We start from the raw sequence: 25831 nt of genomic DNA on the forward strand, positions 1-25831 counted from the left end.
GTGGCAATGTAACAACACTTGCTAGGAAGAGATAATTACGAAGGGAGCAAAGAAAGTTTTTAGAGATAGCAAGCTGGCTAAGTGGGCCTATCATGGAAAGAGGAGGTTTTGCCATGCATAACCAACAAAAGAAGGATGTGTGGAGAACAGAACAGCAAAGTAAGCTATATTGGAGATGCTAAAGCAAGGGTCAGCATGCTCCAACTGTTCCTTTGAGAAGAAGACAATGGTCCAAAAACCAAGCTACAGAGAAATTGTACAGCACAAGAAAAATTTAAAAAATGAAATTGTCAAATGCTAGAACAATTTTATCCCAGTCTCCTGAACTGCATGTGCTGAAAGTAATTTTTCTTAACATCTATGTTAAGAGTGGAGCTGATCTACATCTTGCAGCAATGTCTCTGAATACAGAGTTACAGGGCATTGAAGAAATATCCCTCTAGGAGTGCTCACACTTAGAATCTCCCTAAATGCATTCAAAGACAAATTCAATTTGGAGCTGAAGAATGAAAGATAAAACAAGGAGCAAAGATATTTGGATAAACCCTTGTCCATCACTCTCTACAGTTAAAAAATAGCAAGTTATCCAAGTGCCCACATAGACTAACAGAGCCAACCTGGTACATATGGCTTTGTGAGAGGACACAGACCCAGGTTTGAGGGGTCTGGATGCTGGACATGAAGGACAGGTTGAAATCAAGGGAAGGGTTTTACTCAGATTTTTCTTGTGTTTGCTCCTGCTGAGGAAGGTAAGTTCTCTTGCCACTGATGACACTCATGATAATGGTATCAAGAGTTGGGTAAAAAATAAGATGTCTCCTAAAGACAACGCAAATCAGGTGCTTCCTAATGCAGAATCAACGGACCACCACTATATTCTAAGTACCATTTCTTACATGGTGCTTTAGTCCTTAAACATGAGTAGGCTTCCATCAGGTAGCTACCTCTAAATTGTAATGCTCTGGATATCAGCATTAAATGTTCAAATAGTTAGGGCCTTACTGCCTTAAGTTCTGAAAGGTTAAAATTTACATTTTATTTTAAAGATGGAAAATTTAAAAGGTGAAAAATTATAGCCAGCACTGAACAATAGGCAGGCCTTGCTCATTATTGGAGTTCTAAAACATGGAAACATGGAGCTGGGTTTCTTGTTGCAGTAAAGCAGCATAGGTCTCAGGGTTCAGCTAAAGTATATTCATGGAATGAGTTTTCAGAGACAGGGTAACATTTTTGATTGCCAGTGTCCTCTTGACAGTTTACTGTAGGCAACAAATTATTCTCAAGGTACAAGACTTCCTGTGTCTCTCAATGGAGAAAAAATGTTTACGGATTCTCCCTATATTCAAAACCACACAGCACACATACAAATGCTCAGTGCATTGTGTTGTGCTACAAAAATTAATCCGGATCTATTTATCTTGTGTGCTGTTTTAATATGGGCTACCTAACGTAACATGCAATGGGTCCTTGTATTTATTTATCATATTTGGCCTATACTAAATTCTACGTAGATTCTTGTTCATTGAAATCATAACTCATGGCACATATGCTATAAAATCCAATGGTATCTGAAATAGCACTCATGATAGTAATAACAAGTCAAGTTAAAATAGTTCTTTGGTGATATCAAGTCCTGAATGAAAGTTTGTCATCTGGACCTCTGTACAAACAGAATGCGTGTTTCATCAGTCCATTTAATGGCACTCACTTTGGGATTATAAAATTTTAATACGAAACATTCATAGACATACAAAATACAGCATACAGAGTGAAGATACGGACAAATGCAGTCTCAAGAAATAAATATGTCTTTAAACTAATAAATGCTATCAGGAAAAAAGAATACAATCAAGCAGGAACACTTTAAATATTTACCAGACTTGTCTATTAGCAATATTATTGCATCAGCAATGGTCCATGGTTTGCTAAATTATATATACACAACATCCTTCGGAAACCCACATTGGAGCTACAAAACATAACAGTTTACTATGCAGCACAATGTATGATTCTACAGCAGCTATATTATTTAATTAAAATATCTTTGGTGGATTGCTTAGCGGTAAAAAAAAAATGTAAATTTCATCAACACAGTAGAAAATGAAATGCCATCAAATGCCATTGGTTAATTTTATTTTTGTCACTTATCAATTTATTTTTGAGAACATTGAAAGCTGAAATCCCCATAAACATAAAAAAAACACCAGTAATTGCAGTTATGTTTTTCTTTTGAACCATAACTGCCAATTTTTTTAATTTGAGCATGAGAAGTTGGCATAACTGGAACATAATGGATTTCCTTGTGGCTGCTGGAACTAAATGAACTTCCATGCTCCTGCCCAGGAGTTACATCATCCTGGATTGACCATTTTATATTGCCCTAGATCGAAACAAGGAAGAGAAGTAGGAAGAAGATGGTAGCGCTTACAAGGGAACAGGGAACAGGTGCATGTATTTAAAAAGTTAGGGGTAGCGAGATGTCCAGGCTGTCAATAAACTCCCTATTGCTTGATTGTAGCAGAGAAAGTAAGGTCACCAGAGCTGTGTAAATTATACTTTAAATGCAAACCTTTTTTTTTTGCAGGTAAAATGGTTTTCCTTTATTAATAAGTTCTAGTGTGTATTTAGAAATTTGAAGGTCGGCTTTAAAATGATTTTGTCATGTGTGAAACTAAAGCATGATTTATAAAACACCAAATAATGCAGAAACCATAATTATATTACATTCATGCTCTTGTTACCAAATAATTATTGGTGATGGCCCCTTTTATTCAAAGGGCAGCCCTATATTGTACTTACCCAAATGTATTATTTTAGCTAACAGGTAGAGTCTTTTGGCAGCTCCAGCTCTGCTTATTGTGGAGTTTTGCATTCACCCAACTATGTAAAGTTGTTCCAACTCTTTCACTTCCCTTTTATATTACATAACCTAAATATAACAGAGATGGTTAAAACTCTTTGTTATGCCATGGCAGGTGTGAAAATCTTTGAGGTCAAGTGCAGAGGTCTCACCACAAGAGCCATTGGAAAAATGTAAGAATCTGTTGGGTGATTTAAGTCAAATATAAGCTGAAGTAATCATTTTTAGTTAGAGTGATACCCTACATAAATCACAAGACTCATGGTCTAGTTTTTCTGTAGGCATAATTACTTAGTATAACAATTCTTTCACTAAATACAACATTGCATTCCAAATATAATGTAGACGGTGACAGTTTTTCCCATGAAATGTTATATATCAAAATTGTTAACCGCTAGATATAAATAATTTTTTTGTTTCTCATAGTCATATTACCCTGAAATAATAATTGCACATTGTAAATAAAGACTTCTATACCACACTGTACCAAGAACAAATCTCAGATTTATGGCTGACCTCACAACATGTTAAATAGGGAAGGGGCCAACTGCTTCCAGGGGATTAAAGCTGTCTAACAGACTGTTGCTCACTAAATCCATGTAAGTCTACATATGGGGTTTTTATTATTATTATTATTATTATTAATAAACAGGATTTATATAGCGCCAACATAATACGCAGCGCTGTACATTAAATAGGTTTATGTATTTAGATTGAGAGAGCCAGGTTAGAATAAGTATGATACAAGTTTTATAATGGTAAGAGCAATTTTGTGAAAAATGGTATAACAAGCAATCATTGGTTTAGCCTACCAACCATAATTCATGGAGAAAATGGCTTAACAGCTGTTGCCAGAAAAAATATAAAGAATGTTAGGAAGGCTACAATAGTCTGGCTTCTTTGACAGGAGCACTGCTATACCTAAATTACAGAGGTGGAAAATTCTATACTTTTACTACTAAAAGTTTACAGTCTATACCTGCCTTTCCCAATCTTTTTATTACAAAGAACTGCTCGAAATTATGTTCAGGTGTCAGGGAACCTTTGCTAAATTCAATTTACTAAAGGTCATTGGAAAAAATGTATATTACATTGTTGACCAGTGGAAAGAATGCCCACTTGCCCACTGAAAATGTGATTAAAGTCATGTATCTGGCTCTACCAAGTGTTGTTGGCCCCAGAACTATGGAGACACAGTTTTTATTTTTGTGTTTTTTTGTAGAGAAATAACAATAAATATGCTTTTTTGTTGGTATTTGTTTCCATAGTGATGTCTAACTTAAAATTTCAAAATCAAGAGTGAAATTTGTTCATTAGGTGGTATGCTAAATAACAGTTTTATGCAAATAGGTCAAGTGGGGATTGGTGGAGTGTTGGAGGGATTGGAGGAATATTTGTCATCTCATTGATCAAAGTATTTAACACTTTATCATTTATGCCCTAAGTTACTTCCAGAATCAGCAGTCAGAGATTCCAAATTCAGAGGAAATCATGGAGCAAGTTTGAGAAGTTGTGAGGCAATTATTTACAAGATATAGGAGGGGGGGGGGGAATTAGGACATTTCACTCATTGAAACCCCAACCACCACCACCAATTTTTACTTGTCCTACATAATGTTCAGAAAAGTTTTTCTACTTATATTGGACAATTGATTATGCCAAAAGGGAAACTGTTGTTTAAAAAAATCTTTTGATGAAGCTCCCAATGTAAACAGAATGAGAGCACTCATAAGAAGAAATAAATGTAAATGTAAATGTAAATGAAATAAATGTAGGTCCTTAACATTGTTAGCATATCAATGCTCATTGAACTTTTTAAACTTTTTTTTCTTGAACTTTTTAGCATGTGGGAACCCTTGAAATAACTTTCAGGTTCTCAGGGAACCCCTAACAGTAATACCAATATCCAAAGCTCACAGTACCTTAGTGTGATAGTCGAAAAAAAATATTTTGCATTTCTGGTCAGTGGGAACAAGGTCACCCTTACAGATAGCTAAAAGATCATTAGTGTCACTTAAACTCATGAGAGAGGCACAAATTACTCATTGCTCAATGAACCTTTTAGCAAGCTTTGGAGAAAGCCTAGGGTTCAATGAGACCCTGGTTGAGAAACACTGGGTTAGAATCAAGGTATTAGTGGTGTCTGTGTCCCCATCAAGGAGATTCACCCTCTCTAACTGTCCTGCTCAGCAGTTTGGGAATAAAAGTGAAGCAGAAATCAAAAATTTCAATTACCACCAGAACAGGAATAAAGAAGAAATGAAGAGGCTTGTACAGTAACAACTATGAAAGGGATTATTTCCCTCACATACAAGAAATATCCCTCATTTCCTGTTGAGTCTAAAGAACAAAAAGTAGAGGAAAATCTCCATAATAAGATACAGATGGCAAAAAAGTACAATAAAAGTACAATGGTTTTAACCCTCTTGTGCTACATCCAAAATGAAAAATGTTTTGGCTTTGGATATTCTGTAAAATTTCTAGATGTTTCACATAACATAGCAGATATACACTTGTTGAAATCAGGTCCACTTAACTCGGACCATATGGTCTTTTGTGTTTTGGTCCTTTTCTTTCTCAGACAAACACATACAAAATTTAGGTAGATAACAAAAAAACACTGGAGACAAGCATGAAATACAAAATGTAGTAAACACTGCAAGAGATTATCAAAAAGTTCAACATGCTAAATTGAAATTTTTTTGACATTATGAACTGACCAAACCTCAAAGTGTCTCCATAAAAAAGTAGAAATAACTCCTCGCTTAGGGTATTTCCCCTCTATCAGTTTTTTGTTTTATGAAACCAGTGAATAAAAAGATTTTTTCAACATGTTTTCCTAGTCTTAACTACTTTACTTTGATATCTGACCAATATTCCAGAGGATCCAAGAAGATACACATCAAACAAGTATGGAGTACCTTTCTCTAGACCACTAATTGTTTCTGTAGTCACTGCTTTTTGGACATTGATATCATGAAAGTACTTGCAGAGAACTTTTTCAGATCTTGGCCGTGATTCTGGGCCTAAGCATTGGTCAACATTGGTTGTTTCTCTCCAAATTTCATTTTCCTGAATCTTCTTCTTGTAGACACAGTACATGTTCCTTTCCTGTGTTCCAAGCCAGGCAATCGTTATAGAGTCACAAGTTCTTAGTTTGTTGAAGGATTTTATCTTCAAACTTGCTGGCAAAAATGGAAATAGGGTCTTATGGATATGAGATGACGCCTGGATCATAGCAGAGGAATTTGGTGTCACATCTGATGACTTGAAAACAGCCAAGTATGTATCCATCAATTTTCCTTTAAATGTTATATGTCTTAAGCTCTGAATGGTTTCTGATACCAGCAACTTACCATTTCTTGATAGTTGAACTCGTATTTGGCCTCTACATGTCTGTATTGTGAACTGAACTTTTTTATTGGTTGCCTGATACTGAAAGCTGTAAACCTTTTGCTTTGTTCCATCAAATTTTATTTGAACGATTTTACCATCTTTCAGAGGCATAACCTTAGGTTTGGGCTCCACCAAGGTTTTTGAAAAGGTGCCTGTGTAAGCAGCACTAGCATTTGTTAGAAGATTGACAACAAATACATCAAAGTAGTACTGAGTGTTGGAGCTCAGATTGGAAACTGTGTGTGTGTTTTTATTTCCAATGCACATTTGCCTAACATCTATATTGTTGGATCTGTGAATAACACTAATATCTCGGTTTGAAAGGAGCATTACCCGATAATGGTCATCAAGATATTGTGAAATGGGGTAACTTGGTAACTTTGGCCATTTTCTGTTTGCAGATCTTATCGCAGTGTCGGCAGCACACAGACTTTTGTAGTTATGCTTTTCATTGACAAGAATGCAATATTGGATGTTATCCTTCTGCTTTGTGGCAGACGGGCTTGGTTTCCAGACAAGTGAAACAGAGTTGTGGTCGATAGAGCTGATGTCAATCCGAGGATCTCCTGGAAGCTCAGGAAATAGGTTACCATGTGCCAAGTCTGTTGTGAGATATACGGAGATGTGAGTATCTCTCTCAGTTGAGAGAAATTCCAGGACAAAAATTGAAGAATATAAAGATGTACCAACGTAGTTTTCAACTGAGTTTCCTTTATAATGGAAGAGTATAGATACAGTCTTGTAGTAGGATCGAGCTTTTAGGTCATCGAACGATCTGTATTTTTCTACAATAAAAAACACAGCATAGTTTTAGGATATGCAGTAAACCTAGATATTCCTAAAATATTCACAAATCAATAGCATCAGATAAAAAACAAAGTGTTTTGCCTAAAATAAAAAATTATTTTCTTAAAATTAAAAAAGTTAGCAATAAAAATAAGCATAACTATCATAAAAATGCATCTTGTATCTGTTATAAAACATGCACACATATTGAATGTCAAAGCTTGAAACTACTCATATACCAAACAAAAAATATTAAAAAGCAGATTAATTATTTTATTTAATTTATACTGATTTTTTTTTAAATAGCTCTGTAAATATTTATGCCCAGACATTGAATTGAATGGGTTTAGCAAAAAAACATAATCATTATGATGCAAAGTGCAAACTTAATGTTAAGTAGTTCTGTTTTTCATTTAATGGTTCATCAGCTACACATGGAGGTGAATGCCAAGGGATTTGTTCTAAATTTCTTGACACATTCACAATCAATCTCTAGATAAAGGTGTCCAGACACATGATATGCTAGTTAATAAAGATATGAAAAATAATTTTCCAGTGAACACCTTGGATTATATAGATATTTATAGAGATATTGTTTCATAGTGTTCAAACAGTGCACACATTTTCCTTCCCAGTGGTATTTGGAGAGAACCACCATTCTACCATTCATGCCATTTATCCTTCCCTCTCTACCAGCCATCTAGGACAGGTTGTGTCATAGAAGGCAGATCTGAAAAAATAATTGCAGAACCCATTTTTGCAACTTTCAGGTGTCAAAAATTTCCTATATCTTCTCAGTGGCATAGGGATAGTGACACGGCACTGGTTACATACAAATGCCAGCAGCAGGTCACTTTGGCTTTCAGAAAATGGTTCCCTACCAAACAACATTGCACTTATGAAATTCAAACCAGACAGACATAACCAATTATAAGAACTTTCCTGGGATTTGGATGAAATTAGAGAAACTGTAAAAGTTTTTTCATGGACCGACAGCACTGGTTTGTTGCACTGTGGTATCCACATTTCTAATACCTTCTATAAATGTATTCATACCTGCTGCTTTCCCATGGAATGCATGTGATGCCCTGTACTGTAGAATACTCCATTCAATAGGTACATCACATGGAGTCACAGTGATGGAGAAGTGAGAACTGTTTTCTTGCAACGAAAAATAGTACCTAAGAAAAATATGAACATATTGCATTATAATTAAAACGTGCAAAAATACAGACGCACCTGAGAACTGTAACTTAAAACATACATTTTTATTATTATTATTATTATTATTATTAATATTCTGCAAATAAAAGCATCCATAGGCTCCACTGATTATGGAAACCGTCCATGCACCCATGAATGTGCATCTTATATACAGTTCAAGCACCTGTCTTTACCCTCACCACCCATACATTGCTAGGTTTACAAATTTGCATTAAAGATTGCATGCTCTAAAAGAGACATTTGGATTGTGAACTTAGTTTTATTTTAGCAGATAAACAAAAGACATTGAAAACTGATAACTGGTATATAGTCACATGATTACAAGAAATGTTTTTGATAATACAGCACAGTGAAAATTGTTAACTAGATTTTTTCAAAAACAAAAATAAATATAAAATGTTGTATTTAAAATTTTCCAAATTTAAGTTTACAAACCCAAGATTGGAAAATGGCCAGTACTGATTGTGTATTACCCCATTTAAATCTCAGCACCCAATGGCTCAACTCCAAAGAAGGACTCTTGCTTCGTCACGGGTCAAACTCTGGGACCAGTTAACAAGTCACCTTTTTTAAGGATAGTGAAGTGGTGCAGAAGGTATATTGGTAGGGATGGCTGCATAAGGTTACTATTAGCTGAATGCCTAAAATAAAGATGCTGCTGATCTGCTAGCTGCAGTTCCCTTATCAGCTGAGGGTAAGGATCGGGCTATAGGGGAAAAAGGCAACAGTAGTTACCATGCATGACTTGTGATCTTTTAAAAGAGCAAAGGAGGCACTAACACAACCACTGGCATTTAAATTAATTTCCTCACTACTACAAAAACCCCATTGAGTTTCCCAACTGGAAGGGAAAAGCCTGCAACATTTTGCTGGAACTAAGTAACTGTTAAACTTTTAGGTGCCTGACTGTTTGCTGTTAGTAAGGATAGAAATAATTGACCCCATTCTTAAATAAGAAGTGTACAAGCATCTGAGAACAGAGCTGCTGTATATAAGTAATAGGAAACAGAGCTTGTAGTTTGTTGAGGCTTTGTGAAAGTTATGTACAGAAATTGTGTTTAACCTGCCAATCACCTGGTAATTTGGTGATACCTCCTAGTCACTGATATTCTTTGAAGCAGTTCTCATAAACTGACTGTCAGGCAGTCAGACTTGGGTCAATCATCTGGTAACCAGATGGTGGCTGATCTCCTTTACTCTGCTTCAGGACCTGTGGTTCCCGTGGTTCTGTTGTCAAGTGATGGTATCTCATAGTTCCAGGGAGACGGCAAAAAATTCCAGATTCCTTTTAGAATTTCCATTGCTTTTTGAATTGTAAAAAACAGTCTGGAGATGGGCTTCATGACAAGCCTAGGTCCAAGGTTCAATATTAATGCTGTGAGAATAGGAAGATTACACAAAATTTGAAAGCAACGTGCACATCGAAATTGGACACGTATAATACTTGCCAAGGAACCATCACTAGCCAATACTTGCTTGATTGCAGATGTAAAAATAGGAAAATGGCTTAAACCTACTGATAAGGTTACAAAAATAACATGACTCCCACCTAAGTGCTTCCTAAATTCTTAAAACCATATAGAACAGACCTTGTTGTATAATCTTGAGTGTTAGAAAAGTTTATTGTTCAAAGCATTTAGAAGCAGACTAAGAACGTGCTGGAAAGAAATTTACACTTGTAGAAGTTTTCTATAGGTGCAGATGGCCAAAGTGGAAACAGCATTTGGTGCGTAATTCTAGACTAAGGTTTATGTGTATATGGCTGAAATCAAATCCCTATAATACACAGATGATTTCTACTTTTATGGAAAGAAAAGAAAAAAAAATCATAGTGCAAATGGAAGGATGGATCTGAATTTCATTACGTATTATTAACAGGTAATTGTAAGAGAGACATATGGCAATGTTTATATGAAACTATAACTTTACATCCTTTATTATAAATAGGAGTTTTACATTGATGTTTACTATTAAACATTTTTGTTTCTATCCTGTGGAATTTATCAAGGGCGTGATAACCACATCACTTCCACAGGATATGGCAAATTATATTTTCTTCTCTGTTTCCCAGTTCTCAAATAGTCAGTGTTCTAATGGAATTCTAGTGGAGTTCAATGTGGTCAGCAGATGCACTGGGATCCCTGAAGGGAATACCTTGCTAATAAACTGGTATTCTGAATACCTGATATAGGGATAAAATTACAATTTCAGGTTTCTAACATTCTATACTAGGAAAACTAGACAGTACACATACTTCATTTAAAATGTAGTATGGGCAATTTATATTAATCGTATTAGAATATGCAGCACAGAATATCAGTCATTGATATACCTGTAAAGTCTGGTGATATTAAACTTACACACACACACACACACACACACACACACATACATATATATATATATATATAATAGACATTTCTGAGCCCTTTTTTAAGTAAACTTCACGGAGCCCTCATGTTTAAAAGTTCCAGCATTGAAAAAGTCAAGTTTTTATTTGATCAGGGCCCACAGGGCTTTTTTGATCAGGGTACACAAGCACCCCTGATGGGGGGAAAGTTTGTACTCTAGGAAGTTTTTTTTGTGGGACCCAGCAGACATGGGGCCCCATGGTTTACAAAAGTAGTAAATGTATATAGCTTGTCTATAACATAAAATCATACTTACATATACATCCTTTAAGCAGCAAGTAAATAGAAATGTTTGAAAATGCATTTCAGCTCGCATGTTAAAAATAGGTAGAAGTTTTTTTTATCAAAAGCAGCAATGACCCGCTTGGTATTAAGTAAAAACTGAACAAGTTACTTTTAAAAGGACTATTTTTGTAGAATTTATTTGTATTAGAACAGAAGTATCGTTACTTTCGTTATTTTCAAAACATTTGCTTGGTTTGAGTACTCTTTTATACACTGTCCTATCTCATGTTATCCTTAAGTTTTAAAATTGCATTGTAATGAAGAAAATCCTCATTGATCACTAAAGAAAACACTTGCAGGGCTTGGGACACAGTAGGGAATGTTTACTTTGCTGACCGTGCATATATATTGTACACAGACAAGCCCTCTTCAATTTATTTGTAATGTGGAGGAATGCTGATCATGTATTTTGACAAAGAGAAGGAATGTGAAAGATTTATTTGGATAATTTGTATATTAGGGCTTAGACTCATAATGTACCATGGATAGCCCCGTAAAGTACCTAAAGTGTTTATATACCCAATGGCCAACGTTTCAATAAATTGACCTTGAATTGATTGTTCAATATAATTAATGGTGCCGGTGTGTGTGTTTTCTTTCACTGGCTGTCAAAACACAGCACTAAGTATATTGTATGGGAATACAAAATTAAAATATAGTAGCTTTATATGAACCTTAAGGCATTTTTATAAAACCCTGGAATATCAGTGATTATGCTTATGATACATTCACCAACATTTGCTAATAAAATATGAGAAAGAATGTGTTGTCAGCAATGTTTAATCTGGTTATTGTTTAATTAGTAGAGGAATCTATCGAGCATGCACTTCCCATACAGAACCACGGATTGTATGTTATAACACATGGTAAAAACTGTATTCTGGTAACTGTATGGGGTTGATAACTGTAATGATAGTATTCAGTATATAAATTATTGTTAATGTCATATTCTTTATTATTTTTTAACTTGAATTACATGTAAAAACTCTATCCAATAAATCCTGTTCATTGGGTGGCAATGCTGCAGTAATTTTACTGCAGAGCCAACAGTGATGCCATCCTGTTATAGAAAGGGTATATGTGGGTATATTTGGCAGGGTCAATACGTAATAAAATTAAGTTACGAGGGACAAAGAAATTAAAAACTCCTGTGTTAATGCTATTGACAACAATTCTGAGACTTGCTTGAGCATTGCTCAAATCAAAAGGATTTGCTTTTTTTAATAACTGCAGGGAGTGCAGTCAGCCAATTTAACTATGGAAAAAGAGGTGACACCTGCAGCAATAGAAGTATTAGAATTGCAAATCATTCAGCAATATCCATATACCATACCAGATATTCTGCTGGAATCCATAGATATTTATAGTCTACATGTGCTTAAAATGTGGGAAACCCATCAGCCAGCAAACTGATCATTGCTTTTCACATTAAAGAACTGTGTTACTATGGCCCTGTGAAAAGTCTAACTTAGACAATGTTTGGTATACTTAAGGTCTACTTACATAGATATCTTTGGTATACTTAAAGTCTACTTACATAGATATCTTTGGTATACTTAAAGTCTACTTACATAGATATCTACTTTTACAAGATTTTTTGACATTTACTTCTTACCTTCTGCCTAAAGCACTATTTTCATATCACTATCTGGTGGTAGGTTAAATGGCAAAACCATACCATTCAGCTATATCATGTTTGATATATCATGTTAGTACTTTTGGTTAGTACTTGGCCTGTACACACTAGGTCCTCTAAAATATTTTAAAATATATATTTATCAGCATCAAGTTGAAGATGTTCCCACTTGGATCTGATACAGAATCATAATAAATTATTCAGCACTGTCTGCTTAATATTTCATGAGAAAGTAGTAGTATGTGATGTATGTAATTTACATATGCAAATTATGTGCAGAAATATAATTAATGTAACTCTTTCAAATAGCAGTTAATATTTAAACATTTGTTGTAATTATGTAATTGAATATATATCAGCAATGACGTATTCTTTCATCTATTTTTTCGAAGGCATATACCCACATGTTGGGTCTCTGTGGACAAACATTATCAATAATCTATTTTCAAATCTTAATGATGATTAGTAGCTCATCTCTTCCACACAATTGCTGATCTAAGTGAATATACTTTGGTGGTTTATACATTTCTTGTGTGAATAAAAGAGTATCCTCTGAAGTTTATCTTAGCTTTTTGGTAGACTACTCTAAACTATGTACTGCATTTTGTGACACATTCATAAAATGCAGGCTATGGCATGGAACCTTAGGTCATTTGCCTTTTGCAACCCCTAAAAAATGTACACCGTAATAACCCCTAACTAATGTACACACATAGTAGATTGGCACTATATAAATACAGTTGATTTTTAATAATATTTATAATAACATGGCTCCTAACAGAGTTCTTTCTGCTTATTGCAGCTCCATAAGTAGAGTGAGAGGTTGACGTTGATAGGTCATAGTCTTTCCTTATGGGTTTTTTAACATTTTACATTTGTTCTTTATTTATTCTGCTTGTTTGGAGTACCAAACCAAAAGGAGCATGATTTACATTTGTAAACTAAGCAGATGTTTTAATGTATTAAAGTTAACCCTTATGCCACCTAGGGTCTATATCCCCAACTTTTTTGTTCTCCTCCTTTGGAAACCTTTTCACCATTTTTTTAAATGTATGGTTTATGGTATGAAACTGGGAAAAGATTTTTCCCTGGCAAACAAGTTTAAAAAATTGTAAATGGGGTTATATATAGTCCCATCCCTAGACGGAGTACTGATTTTACTACTTTTACTACTTTTTTAAGCCACTTATCACTTTTTAATGTACCAAAGAGCGTGTTTGTTATCCACTTGTTGTCCAACACCACTGTTCGGCAATATTTCCAATGGTGTTCTCCACTTTTAAAGTGGTGAATGATAAATGGCAATAATGAACTGGCATTCAGGCTAATTGCTGGTTTACAAATAAGGCAAAGAGAACAGTAATTGTAAAAAGTTTTGTTTATTATAAAAGTGGTAATGACGCATGGGAAGTTTGTTGTATCTAATTACTACTTGGTGAGTGAGTTGTAGCAACTAATGGTTATGGATTTTTTGATGTTGGGTATGATTTATATTGTCATATAATCAGGTCAGCACCCCTAATAGACAAGTCAAAGTTGTTTATATATTTCTGAGGCAAAGTTAATTAAAATTTTAAGGCCTAGATTCTTGGAAACAGAAAAATAAAGCCTTTAAATTCAAACATGTACGGCTTCTAGTGTGATCTGTTAACACACAAATTATTGTTCCATTGTGCCCAGAAATACTTGGTGACCCCTGACTGCTATGATTTTTCCCATATGTGTTCTTTTAATTGTTGTTTTGTACCTTATAGATTGTAAATTTGCTTACATATTACTAATACAGATAGATCAGTCTAAGTAACTGAATACATTTACATTAGATTGTGTGATGTTATTTTCAGCAAAAATGGGATCAAAACTTACCCATGAAGTGCATGGTTTGGCTTGTCTTCCTATTTTGTGGATTGTGTCACTTCTTTTTACATATCAACTAGCATAATTAATAATTTACTGATACTACTAATTTGTCAAACCTGGCAATATTAGCCCGTGGCCACACCTAATATAAGGACACACAGAATACAGAGATATAAGAGGTGAGTCATTGGTAAATTCTACATATGTTCCAAAAGGGGAATGCATATGTCTTTTAAAAGAAAAATTATATTTACTAATCTACTACTCCACTATTCTTCATTGATTGCGGAAGCCATTCAGTAGTTAGCAGCCAATGTTGAGTGTCTCTCGTTCAATATATGCCCTCTATCAGATTATTCATCATTTTACATTTGCAGTTTTGGGTATTAGCTTTATTATGTAGTTGGTAGATTTCTTGCATAGGAAGTAGTAGATGTGAATTTAGATCTGACTTGTGCAGTTATGCAGTTAAGTGGCAAGTGTGCACCCAGGATACTGAATGTGTATACATTCAATTGAAATGATATTCAGCACAAATGTAAATTATCTGCGGTAGGCCATGTTGAAAAAATATATATGCATATTCAACAGCCCAGTGATGCATGGGTTTTCAATTAAAAATGAATGACAGGTCCTATTGCAATACACTTTAACACACCACAAATGTCCCAGTCGACCCTTAGGAGATTTAAATGGTGCCAAAGGTCCAGCACCTTTAGGAACTTATGGAAGTCTAACAGCTGCTATGTCAAATGTGCAAAGGGAGTCAGAAAGGGAGAACTTCTGTTAAAGAAAATCATGTTACATATACTTTCTCCAGTTAATTTTCTGTCCATTAGCTTATGCGGCATTCTAATTTCTTCTTTACTCATTTCTCATTGGCTCATTTTTCACCTACAACAATAAGATATGCATGCATTCCGAATTTTCTATGGAAAACTTTGTCTTGCGTTGGTTTTAAGAGACTAAAATACGATGCAACCGTATAAGAAAAAAAAAAATATGTTCTCAGAACCTGAACAAATGATAAAAACAGATTGTGTTTTTTGAAGTGTTTTAAAATTTTAGTAATATCCTTTTGTATTATAGTAATTCATCAAATTAAAATCTACATAGGCAGAGAATATAAGACAAGTTGTTTTATATGTTTTTCAAAGAGCATTGAAAATCACACATTAAGGTTTACTGCTGAGCCGAAAACGAAATTCTCTTACCTTTTAGTAATATCTTTCAATAAGTAGACTGTGGTTTCCCTGCCATCTGGCAGAATAAGTGAGTGGTAGGGGTTGAAAAAGTCTCTTCGATAGTTGTCAGATGTTCTTATATTGGAATGGCACATGCACCCAGCCAGAACAGTTAGGAGAACGCTCCAATGAATTCCATGTGTTTTTATACCTATAACAAAGTTACAAAAAATAATCATTACAGTTGATGTTGGTCCTACTGCTGTTTGGAAACAATGAGGTGAGTCATAAAAAGCTAAAGCTAGATTGTTGCCATATTGGCCAACGCACCAATATGCTGGTTGAAGTCATGTAAAGGGGAGCAAACATCTAGTTGGATACTAGATTTTGAATATTTTCCTTCCTCCACAGTATATTTGCTCCAATATTTTTTATTTAATAGAAAAGGAAAAACTTCTAACAGTACTAAAAGTAACATAAAGGAGTCAATTCAATGAAATGATACAGATTGTTCACTTAGCAGAGGGTACGCCATGATGATGGTGGAAGGTCATTGGTAGGAGCAATGAAAATTGTGCTAAGTTAAGCTTATTTATGTATTATAATGAAAATAATACAGCCAGAGTAGCAGTACAAATCCCACCACCAGTTGCCATTCATTCTAGGTCATGGGATGGGTGGCTATGTGATAAATTCCACTCTGCTAGTGACCCTGTCTCTGACATGTCCACTTTACTTTGAATAACCAAACATCTGCAAAGAAATCATTGATTTTGGTGTATGATTAAGACAAAAACACATTTACCTTAAACTAAGTGAACATTTACATTGTATAGGAACATACACTAGGCAACACAGACATTCAAACTGGTAATTAAAGTTTTTTTTAAGAAAGAATCCCTAATGTATAGGTCCATGTTTGGTGACATGTTATTACTACAAATTCTTTTTTAGCTTTTATGAGTGATTATATACAAATGAGCATGGTAGCATTTTAAGATATGCATAAATCAGCAGAGTGAGGTTCCCTAAGGGAAAAATGCAAAATTATGATATTGCAGAAGAGGAAGATTAAAGGCTTTCATTGTTCCTAACATATGCATAGTATTGGTTGTGCATATCAGGCGGAAAGCACTCTAAGGACATAGAAAGCTATAGATGTAATAATAATATATTTTCTATTCATGTAAACATATTTGAAAAGTTTTCAACAAGCAGCAATTATATACAGGAACATGTACAACAGCAGACATACTGAGCTTGTCATACATGCCACTGTTCTATATTGGAAGTGGTACCATTTAAGAAATGGATTAAGTGCTGCTTTAGCCTTGAATATATCAGAAATATGAAATTATCCTTCATTTCACTAAAATATTCTGCATGAATGTAATTTGTTTGATGATCAGATTTAAGCTATGTCTGCCAACAAAATACTACATCCAATGTTTTATCATAGTACATTTCTTTCTTTATTATGTATATATCAATCATTATTATGTATCAACTTACAAAGCAGTAAATAGACTTTAAAAATCACATGCACCAATCCCTTAATTGAATGGAGTCTACTAGACAAGTTTAACACTGGAATAGCTGGTCACCAATTTAATGGTTAGGCTTTAAAGAGAATTTATGCAAAGTAGTAATTTACCAGGCATATTAGGGGAAGCAGTTTACTAGTAATATTAGGGATAACAATAAGTATATTACGCAAAGCTTATTATAAAGGGGCAATATAGTTATATAGCCAGAAATGCTCAACATTGTATTTCCAAGTGGCTCCAATTTCTTGCCATGTATGGAAATATATAGAATGAGGCAATATATATGCACATAAATGACAATATGGTCCATTTTAGGTAAAAAAAAACAATCCATGACAGTACATGTAACTTTGGGTTTAATACACCCATTACAGCTTACACAGCACAATGTACTACATGCAGAGTCCTTAGTATAGTTCACAATACATCCCTGAGCATCTCACACTGCACTTACTTACTTTCACCCAATCCCATCCATATTCCCTACAGATCTGCAGTCTTTCCCCTACATTGCCAGGAATTATTCTTGGAATTGTACTATCAGTTCCACAAAGACGACAGCATACATAGGTTCTCCTCCCTATGCCACTGAAATCACTTTTTTCCTCACTTACTGGGACAGATATAATGCATGGCAGAGTAACCAATACATTTTATATTCCAAATGTTCCTATGTGAACAGTGTCCCAACATTTTGTACTTCATGACTAGGTAACACACTTTTTTTTTAATTTTAAACATTCTGCTGACCCCAACAATCAATTAAACAAGAAACTGTCCAAGCAAAAAGGGAAATCAAAGCTGAGCAATAGGCTTATAGGTCCTAGACCTCCCTACAGAGTACTCTACAAGCAATAAATCTGTCCCTGATCTAGGGCCACCCTAGCCTGTGACAGTTCAATAAAAGAACACCAGCACATTATTGAGGATGTCTCTGCGCTCTACCTCCTGTAAGCAAAGAGACAGCTAGCACTATACAAACTACAATAGGGTAGAATAAGCACATAATTTAACTGGGCATTAAAGGTTTAAAGTAAAGGTAAGAGAGACTGTTAATCCAGGGAACATCTGATTGCCTGGTGGCAAATTGCACCAGTTTTTCTTTTTTCCTTCATTTGTCTATTGGGTTTTTAATCTGGGATATGTTTTTTTCACTAGTGGTTGTTTTCAACCTATGTAACTATGTATCATTGTGGTTAACCACAAAAATCAAAACTCCTATCAAATAGTATTTTTGTACCTTTATTATTTTTGGCATCTTGGCAAGTGTAGTCTGGAAGAAAAATCTTAGATGGACGAGAAAGACCAGTAGGGGTTGGGTAATGCCTACCACCCTTCCCGTTGCTGGAATATTTGCCATAATGTACCATAATATGTTGAGCAAAATTGCACATTATGGCTTTTGCTCCGAAGGGCCCCTGGGCTATACCAGATCCAGTTTCTGTTTAAAAAGCTTTTTAGAATATCTTAAATGGTTTAGTCTTTTGGTAGAATACATGGCTACATTGCCACTGCTCTATGGGTTTACTGACTTGGTCTACAATTTATAGCCTCCATTACCAGTGCAAAGCTGGAGAATTTGTCCATTAGTCTAACTGCACAATCTTGCAAATACCTGTGGATCCTGACATCTTCTTGAGATAGGAAGACAATCATGAGACTGAATTTAAAGCAGCATTGTCTCCCATGTAGGCTTGTCTGCTTGCACTAAGGTGGAATATAAACATATTGAAGGGGGTGAGGATATCAGCATTGTCTTATCTGACTAATAGGCCTTTGTATTTATCAGTCAGCAGCTGACCACCCTTAGCCCTGCCTAATGTTTTCTAGATTGGCAGAACTGACTGAGATGCTGGAACCCTCCCATTGTAGGCTGGAACATCTGGAAGGTGGGTTGGATGTGAGGCACAGATAGAACTGCATTTGGAGGATTTTAGTTAAATGTTTATTTTATCCATTTATATATTAATGTTTATAGCTTAAAGTCACCAGAATTTGATTGTTGACCTCTGACTCCCTAAAACTTCAGCTAAAGCACCTGGATAGGACGCACTAATTGAAACTCCACTATGGGTAAGATGGGTAAGATACAACCACAATAGGCAATCATAATGAATTATACTTAATAATTAAAGACCTTTGCCAAAAAACTTTTTCCCTGCTACTGGTGACTTTGATCACTTAGTTTAAACATTTTTTAACTTCACAGAGCATGTGGCATACAGTGTAGAGACCGGTTCTACTGTAAGCACTCCTGAAATCTAGATGCCAAAAATTCAGGATTTACATCATTAGTGGCTGCCAATGGCCGAATTGGAATAGCAGCTGGCCCGGAAGAGTTTTCAGCTAAGATGATGACAGCAGGGGTATCTTGGACCTGTCTGTGCTGCAGGGTACAAATAGGAAGATGGGTGTGTACCATGCTGTGTATGCCTGTGTATACTTGCAGATTATCGCCAAACTTCACTCCAACAACAAATTTTTTAGGTAAGCCTTTCCTGGCACATCTATGAGCATAGTGCTCAGCTCATCCATGAAACTCTGTGGTTAACAGTTATTGCTGCAACACATCTCAGCAAGTATAGGATCCTCTTCTCCCTACATTTCTGCGAGTTACAATTGTTTGTTTTGCACCTGTAAAAAATTACTCGTTCGCTATTGTTTTACCACTAATAGCTGCTGTTTTACTAGTTAACACTCTGGGCACAAATCAATATAGCTCTTTAATTATTCATAAATCATTACATATATTATGTTAATGTACATAGTTTAAATATGATCCATATAGAACAGCATTGTGTATATTGCATGCAAATGTATTAAAAAGGAATATCATGATAGCAGGACAAAGTGGTTGGAGTAGAGGAATGGTCCTATCAGTCTGCTGCTGATGTTTCACTATCCATTCAGCAGGCTGAGGGTGGAGGGTACCACAATATAATCTAACTGTAAGTGCTGTCATTCACCTGTGCCATGTAAGAAGGATTTGTAAATCTTAACAATTACACTTAGCATGTATATCAGCTCACAGATCACAGAAGTTCAATTTTATTTGATAACATCCATGGTAACATTATTTAGTTATGACTATATATGCTAGCATGACAGATAAAATGGCAGCAACCACGAATTAAATGTTAGTTTCACATATATTCTGTACAGAAAATCATCTGCTGTAATCAGAGTAGTCAGAATAGACATTTTTAAACTTTCAGTTATTGAGTAAGTTTGTGATTTTAAGTTATTGAGCAAAACATTGAAGTCTATTTCATCAATACATTATATTAGTCATTCATAAAAAAATACATATGCATGATCAGCAGCACTGAAAACAAACCTTTTCATGTTACCTATCAGATATACTAATGACAGCACCCTAATACATTCTGTACTATCAGCACTGAATGGGTCTTATCCTTGTGCTGCTAGCAGGGCTCCCAATAAAAGTACTATAATATAAAAGTATTATGACAAGCTCATTCGAAATATTTTTCCTTAGTTAAAGATAAATCGTTATAAATTACATAATACATCCACAGCTGCTACTTCTACTAATGATCCTGCTGCTGCTAATTGGAATAAAAATATTACAGCATTTGCAACAGTAATTACAATTATCAACATCATTACCAAAACTACTGTATAGGTGTCACAGAATTAGAATAAAATATCATTAAAAGTTTGTTGAGCTATTGCATTAGGCTTTAAAATCCAACAGCTTCCAGCTCTAGGCTCTAGATCACACAATCATTCTTAGTGCTTAAATATTTGATGGTGTGTACAATATCAAGGTTATATATATAACACAAGTGGGTAATACAATATAATGTTCTAATAAATATAAATATATATATATATATATATATATATATATATAATTATATATATATATAACTATTATTACTATTTTAATTAATATTGTATATTTTAAACAAGAAATCACACTAAAAATGTATGCAATGTATTTGTATAAGATGAACAGAGAACATCCAGAATATGTTCATATCTATTTATCATTTAAGAAATAAGTGCTGATAACTTAAGTGGACACAAAGTTGCCATTTATTATTGCACTGTTAAAAATGAATATCAGGTTGCCCATGTAAGAAAAACAATACTCACTTCCCATAGTTGATGTACACCTCTTAGAATCCTTTTAGTTCTCCAGTAAACTTTTTCTCCTTTTAGGAGTAGGTTACATGAAAAACTCTCCAAGCCTGACTCAAGTTGTTCATGATGAGAAGGCTGTAAGACTCCTTGTGCTTGAAAGATGTGTGTTTCCTGATATGAAGCTTTTCCTATTGTGCCATGAATGGCTTTGTGAAATTCCCCTGTGGTTTAACTAAAGCTCAGTATACCCTGCTAGTTTGTGGCTAGACTGCTCTCTTGCTCACTATAGAGTTAGTTGTTGGCAGATCTGCAGAAGGATAAGGTTTTGAATGAGAGACAGAGGGAGAGAGGGACACCCACTTAACTCTTGTAGATCCCTGTGCAATACAGATAAAGGGTACCTGGCCTCATCATATCAATAATCCGGCATTAGTGTAAGTGCAGTTAGACATTGTAGATCATATTTAATACCCTGGAGTGCTGGGAGAGACCCCCCTTTCTCTGCAATCTCATTAAAATGTGGGATATCTAAAAAGGAATGTGCTGGATGAAAATGTTCAAGCAAGTGGGAGCTGTCAGAAAAGTTGAGCTCAGAATATATTTGCATTATATGGAAGCCATCTACAATTAAGTGTCATTCCGATTTATGTCTGAGGAAGCCAGCAAATGACTTTAAATAAATCATGACTGGCAAGTTAAGATACTGATGATAACTTTTTACTATAAATTATCAGCTTTAAACCAAGCAAACATTACACTGCACTACAGCTACTGATAGAGTTATATTTTATTTGAGCTGAATATTAAGTGTTCATTTTACTTTTTTAGTACATTCGACATTTGTTTGTAATGTACTTCAGCCCTTCAGGATGCCATTACATTTTTTTCTCCAATCTATAGAAAATTATGGACTTATTGATCTCATTTAATGTTTTTCAGGTCATGATACCTTTTAGTGAGCTGATATTGAGTCCCAGGAAACATAAATTGTCTTTTTTTAGATGACCTTGACATTTCTTTGTCATTGTATAACTAGCATTTCCATTTATTTAAAGCAGAATTAAACACAATCTGCTTACTGGCTATTTCTGGCAATCAAGTGTCTAAGTTAATAATAAAAAGCTGAAAATGTCAGCAAAATAATATAAAAAGATAAAGTTAAAATGTAGCTTGGTCCCTTCCTGGTCCTAATGCCATACTGAAAATTTTGAGCTGTGTATGCTGGGATTGTTTGGTATACCAGCTTGTCACCAATCATTACAGGGGGTAACAGAATACGAATCATTCCCACCCTGTCAATTATCTGTGAACAGAAATGCACCCCACGGTGTTCTACAAAAACAGGAACGGTTGTTAACGAACATAGCGAGGAATGTACCTATTGCCTAATGATGCTCAGGGACAGGAGCCCTCTCTGGTTTGGGATGCTCTGCACACTGCATATGGAATAGAAGAGTACACCAGGACTTAAGATGGCAGTATAGAAGAGATGAGGAGGTAGGAAGACTTCAAAATGTCAAATATTGGCCAGAGGCAAGCTATATGTGTAGGAAATAAAGCACTGTAATGTTGGTATCAGTTTATCTGTTGATGGCAGTCTTCCTGGTTTGTTTGCTATGCAATTAGAGGTATGCATAAATCTTACAATGGTGACACTTGTTGCTGTGATAACTTTGAAAGAAGATTACCCTGTTTTTTTTGTGACTAAAACATATATTTTAGACTGGTAACCTTGTGATTCATTTCTTGGCAAAGCTGTAAACTGCTATAATAATTATACATAAAAACAATTACAATTGAAACCCCCCCCCCCCCCCCCCCCCCGCCCACCCGGCGTATTTGTACCATTGACACAGTACTTTTAGATTAGATATACAGCACCCACAAATAAATACGTTTTATGAAGGAATAACTCAGGATCTAAATAATGACAGAAGTTTGCTATCAAGATTTGTGACCGCTCCTGGGCATTCATTTTTAACTACTAGGCATTCAGGAGGGTTACTGGAGTTTGCTAGAATTCGGAGATCTATGAAAGCTGTTTGAATGGCTGATAGCCCTAATACACTGCATTAAGTGTCTCAAAAACTAAACAACCATATAGAAAGAGATTTCTACTGCTCCATTTTGTTTTAATAATAACAAAGTCTTTGGGGCAGTTGAGCACTGGTTGGTAGCAGAGAACCACAGAAGTACCGATGTCAAAAAACTCATCTGGACATTGCCTAGAGGTCATGAATTATAAAAAATTGGCGGTCTATCAAATCATTTTTATACTTGTTTGGAAAGTTTATAAATTCACATTTTCTTCTGGACCCTTCTCTGACAGGTTCAGTATATAATCCAGCAACGAGGAAGGATGACAAACAGACTACTGAATCTGTGGAAAGTTGGGTATCCAAGGCGCATACTAAAGTTTCACTTTGTAAAAGTATTTGTTTTTATTTGGAAGTAATAGATTGGGTTTGACAGCACAATATATCTAATTTCAGAACTACTGGATAGGACCAAGTATTTGCGGTGTGAAGAACAATTTAAACCTGGCATGCCATTTTATAATGCAAATTGGGATACGGAAATAACAAAGTGAATAATTCATCACAGATTTCCTACTGAATTCCAGCCTGTGGTGTATAAAGGAACATTAATAAAAGTCACAGATTTATCATGTGGATAGGAGTACTTTCTCTATAGTGCACCGAGCAGCAATATTACTGACCACATACAGAAAAATAATACAAGGATTGGTCAATGTTGGCGTTATTTTGTAATCGCTGTTAAACCAATCTGGTGGTGGAAAACTGTTGTGATGTAAAGCTACGTACACACTTCCAATTATTATCGTCGGAAAACGAACGACGAACGTTCCTGCACGATATACACGAACGATCGTATAGCACCGATCCTGCACATAGAGTTAACGACACGATCGTTCGTAGATATTGTACACACAATAGATACGATCGTTTGAGCGATAGAGGAACTATGTGCACGACAGGAAAGTGAACGGACGTTCGTTCATCACGCATGCTCTGACCATGGACGATCAACGAACGACCGTACACACGAACGATGTTCAACGATCGTCGTCCAATCCGATCCGCCGGTCCGGTCGTTCGTCTCCAGCGACTTTCCTCGTTCGCCGGCGTCGTTGGTTACTTTTTTACGAACGATATTTTGCCCAATCGATCGTTCGTCGTTCGATTGGAACGATAAAAATTGGAAGTGTGTACGCACCTTAAGAAAGCAATCTCTGTTCCCCAAGTCAACAACTCTACACTAAACACTTACCTTTGTAGATTGGAGAAAGGAACCACTGAGTGCTGCTGGGACCTTGATATTACACTTAAAACCATATGCATTGTAGTGCACTGTGTAGGTGTATTGCGGGTTGAGTGCTATGTGTTAACATGTGTTGCTGTAATACTCAGTATAACATACAGTTAACTACACGCTACAAATCATCATTTAGGTCAATCTACCCCAAAAAGAAGCACTGCTTATGCCAGATGCAATTTACTTTTAGACACATGCAAGATGTCTGAGATTCAATGTATAGCATCCTAACGAGTAAAAAAAAATCAAATGCCTAAAACTAAAAAAAAAAAACACTTACCTTCAATCCTGCACAGCAGTCGATCAGTCCGGAGGTGTCTAGGCAATTGAGAATTAGGGGGCAGTGCTGCACCTTTTTATTAAAAGAATAAAAGGGTGTTGCACTTGAAAAAACCTAAACAAACAGAATTTTTTACCTTACTTAAAAGGGTTGTCTACCCTTTAATGTAAGTGAAATTTTTGAGTTTAGGTATGCTTTAGGACCTAAAAACTCAATACTATCTGCTGAAAATACCGAAACAAGCATTTTGTTTATTGGTTCTGCTCAACTTCTCCTACAAAATTGGATATGCTGTTGGTTAATAAGGACTACCATGAAAGGGCCCAAATTATTAAAGCTCCCCAAGGCTGGAAAGGATACAATTTGATAAGTGAAGCTGGGTGACCCCGCGAACCCGGATTAGATCTGGTCCAGGATTCAAAACATTTGCTAGCAAATAGCAAATGACTTTGAAGAAATCCATTCCAAGTTTGCTAGATCACCTAGTTGTACTGAAAGTGTATCCTCTCCAGCCTTGGAGAGCTTTAATAAATCAGGACCAGGATTTGGTGTCCCCTTGAAATAGTTTCAGTTGTTAGAGTAGCCGGACTTTACCTAACTTTATGGCTAAACTCTGCTAACTGCTATTTCTTTTTCCAACAAGAATGGCCTTACTGCTACAAGGGCAGTCATTACTGGGCAATGAAATGCCAGTTGGTTAACAGGTTTCAATTACAAAAAATAAATAAATAAATTATAGAGCACCATTTTGGTTTCAGGATATTTGGTTTTCAAGAGTTTTCCCACACTTAGGTTCATCCAAATAATTGTTGACCAAAAGTTGCCATCACTTGCCATATATAAAAGTTGCCATATTCAAAAAATAGTCAGTTATTACAACAGTAGGTGATGTCCTCCTATTTGCCTTCTGTTGTCC

General features: G+C 35.4%; 1 protein-coding gene across 1 annotated transcript; it reads right to left on the reverse strand.

The window, feature by feature from the left end:
• Positions 1 to 1699: 1699 nt before the first annotated feature.
• LOC140339512 (protein NDNF-like) lies at positions 1700 to 21655 on the reverse strand. Its single transcript, XM_072424247.1, has 4 exons — positions 21312 to 21655; positions 15673 to 15853; positions 8099 to 8223; positions 1700 to 7041 (listed from the first exon to the last, which is right to left on the reverse strand). Exons 1-4 carry the CDS (start codon positions 21316 to 21318, stop codon positions 5687 to 5689), a joined length of 1668 nt encoding a protein of 555 aa, XP_072280348.1. The 5' UTR covers positions 21319 to 21655; the 3' UTR covers positions 1700 to 5686.
• Between the last annotated feature and the right edge of the window lie 4176 nt (positions 21656 to 25831).

Source organism: Pyxicephalus adspersus, chromosome 10, assembly GCF_032062135.1.
Source record: "Pyxicephalus adspersus chromosome 10, UCB_Pads_2.0, whole genome shotgun sequence".
NCBI classification, from domain to species: domain Eukaryota; kingdom Metazoa; phylum Chordata; class Amphibia; order Anura; family Pyxicephalidae; genus Pyxicephalus; species Pyxicephalus adspersus.

What these genes read in the sequence shown, in the direction of transcription:
- LOC140339512 (XM_072424247.1), bottom strand. An exon ending in TTGAAAGATATTACTAAAAG is followed by an intron (nt 8,224 to 15,672) that starts GTAAGAGAATTT and finishes TATTTTTCTTAG; the next exon opens with GTACTATTTTTCGTTGCAAG. An exon ending in ATTCCATGGGAAAGCAGCAG is followed by an intron (nt 7,042 to 8,098) that starts GTATGAATACAT and finishes TTTTTATTGTAG; the next exon opens with AAAAATACAGATCGTTCGAT.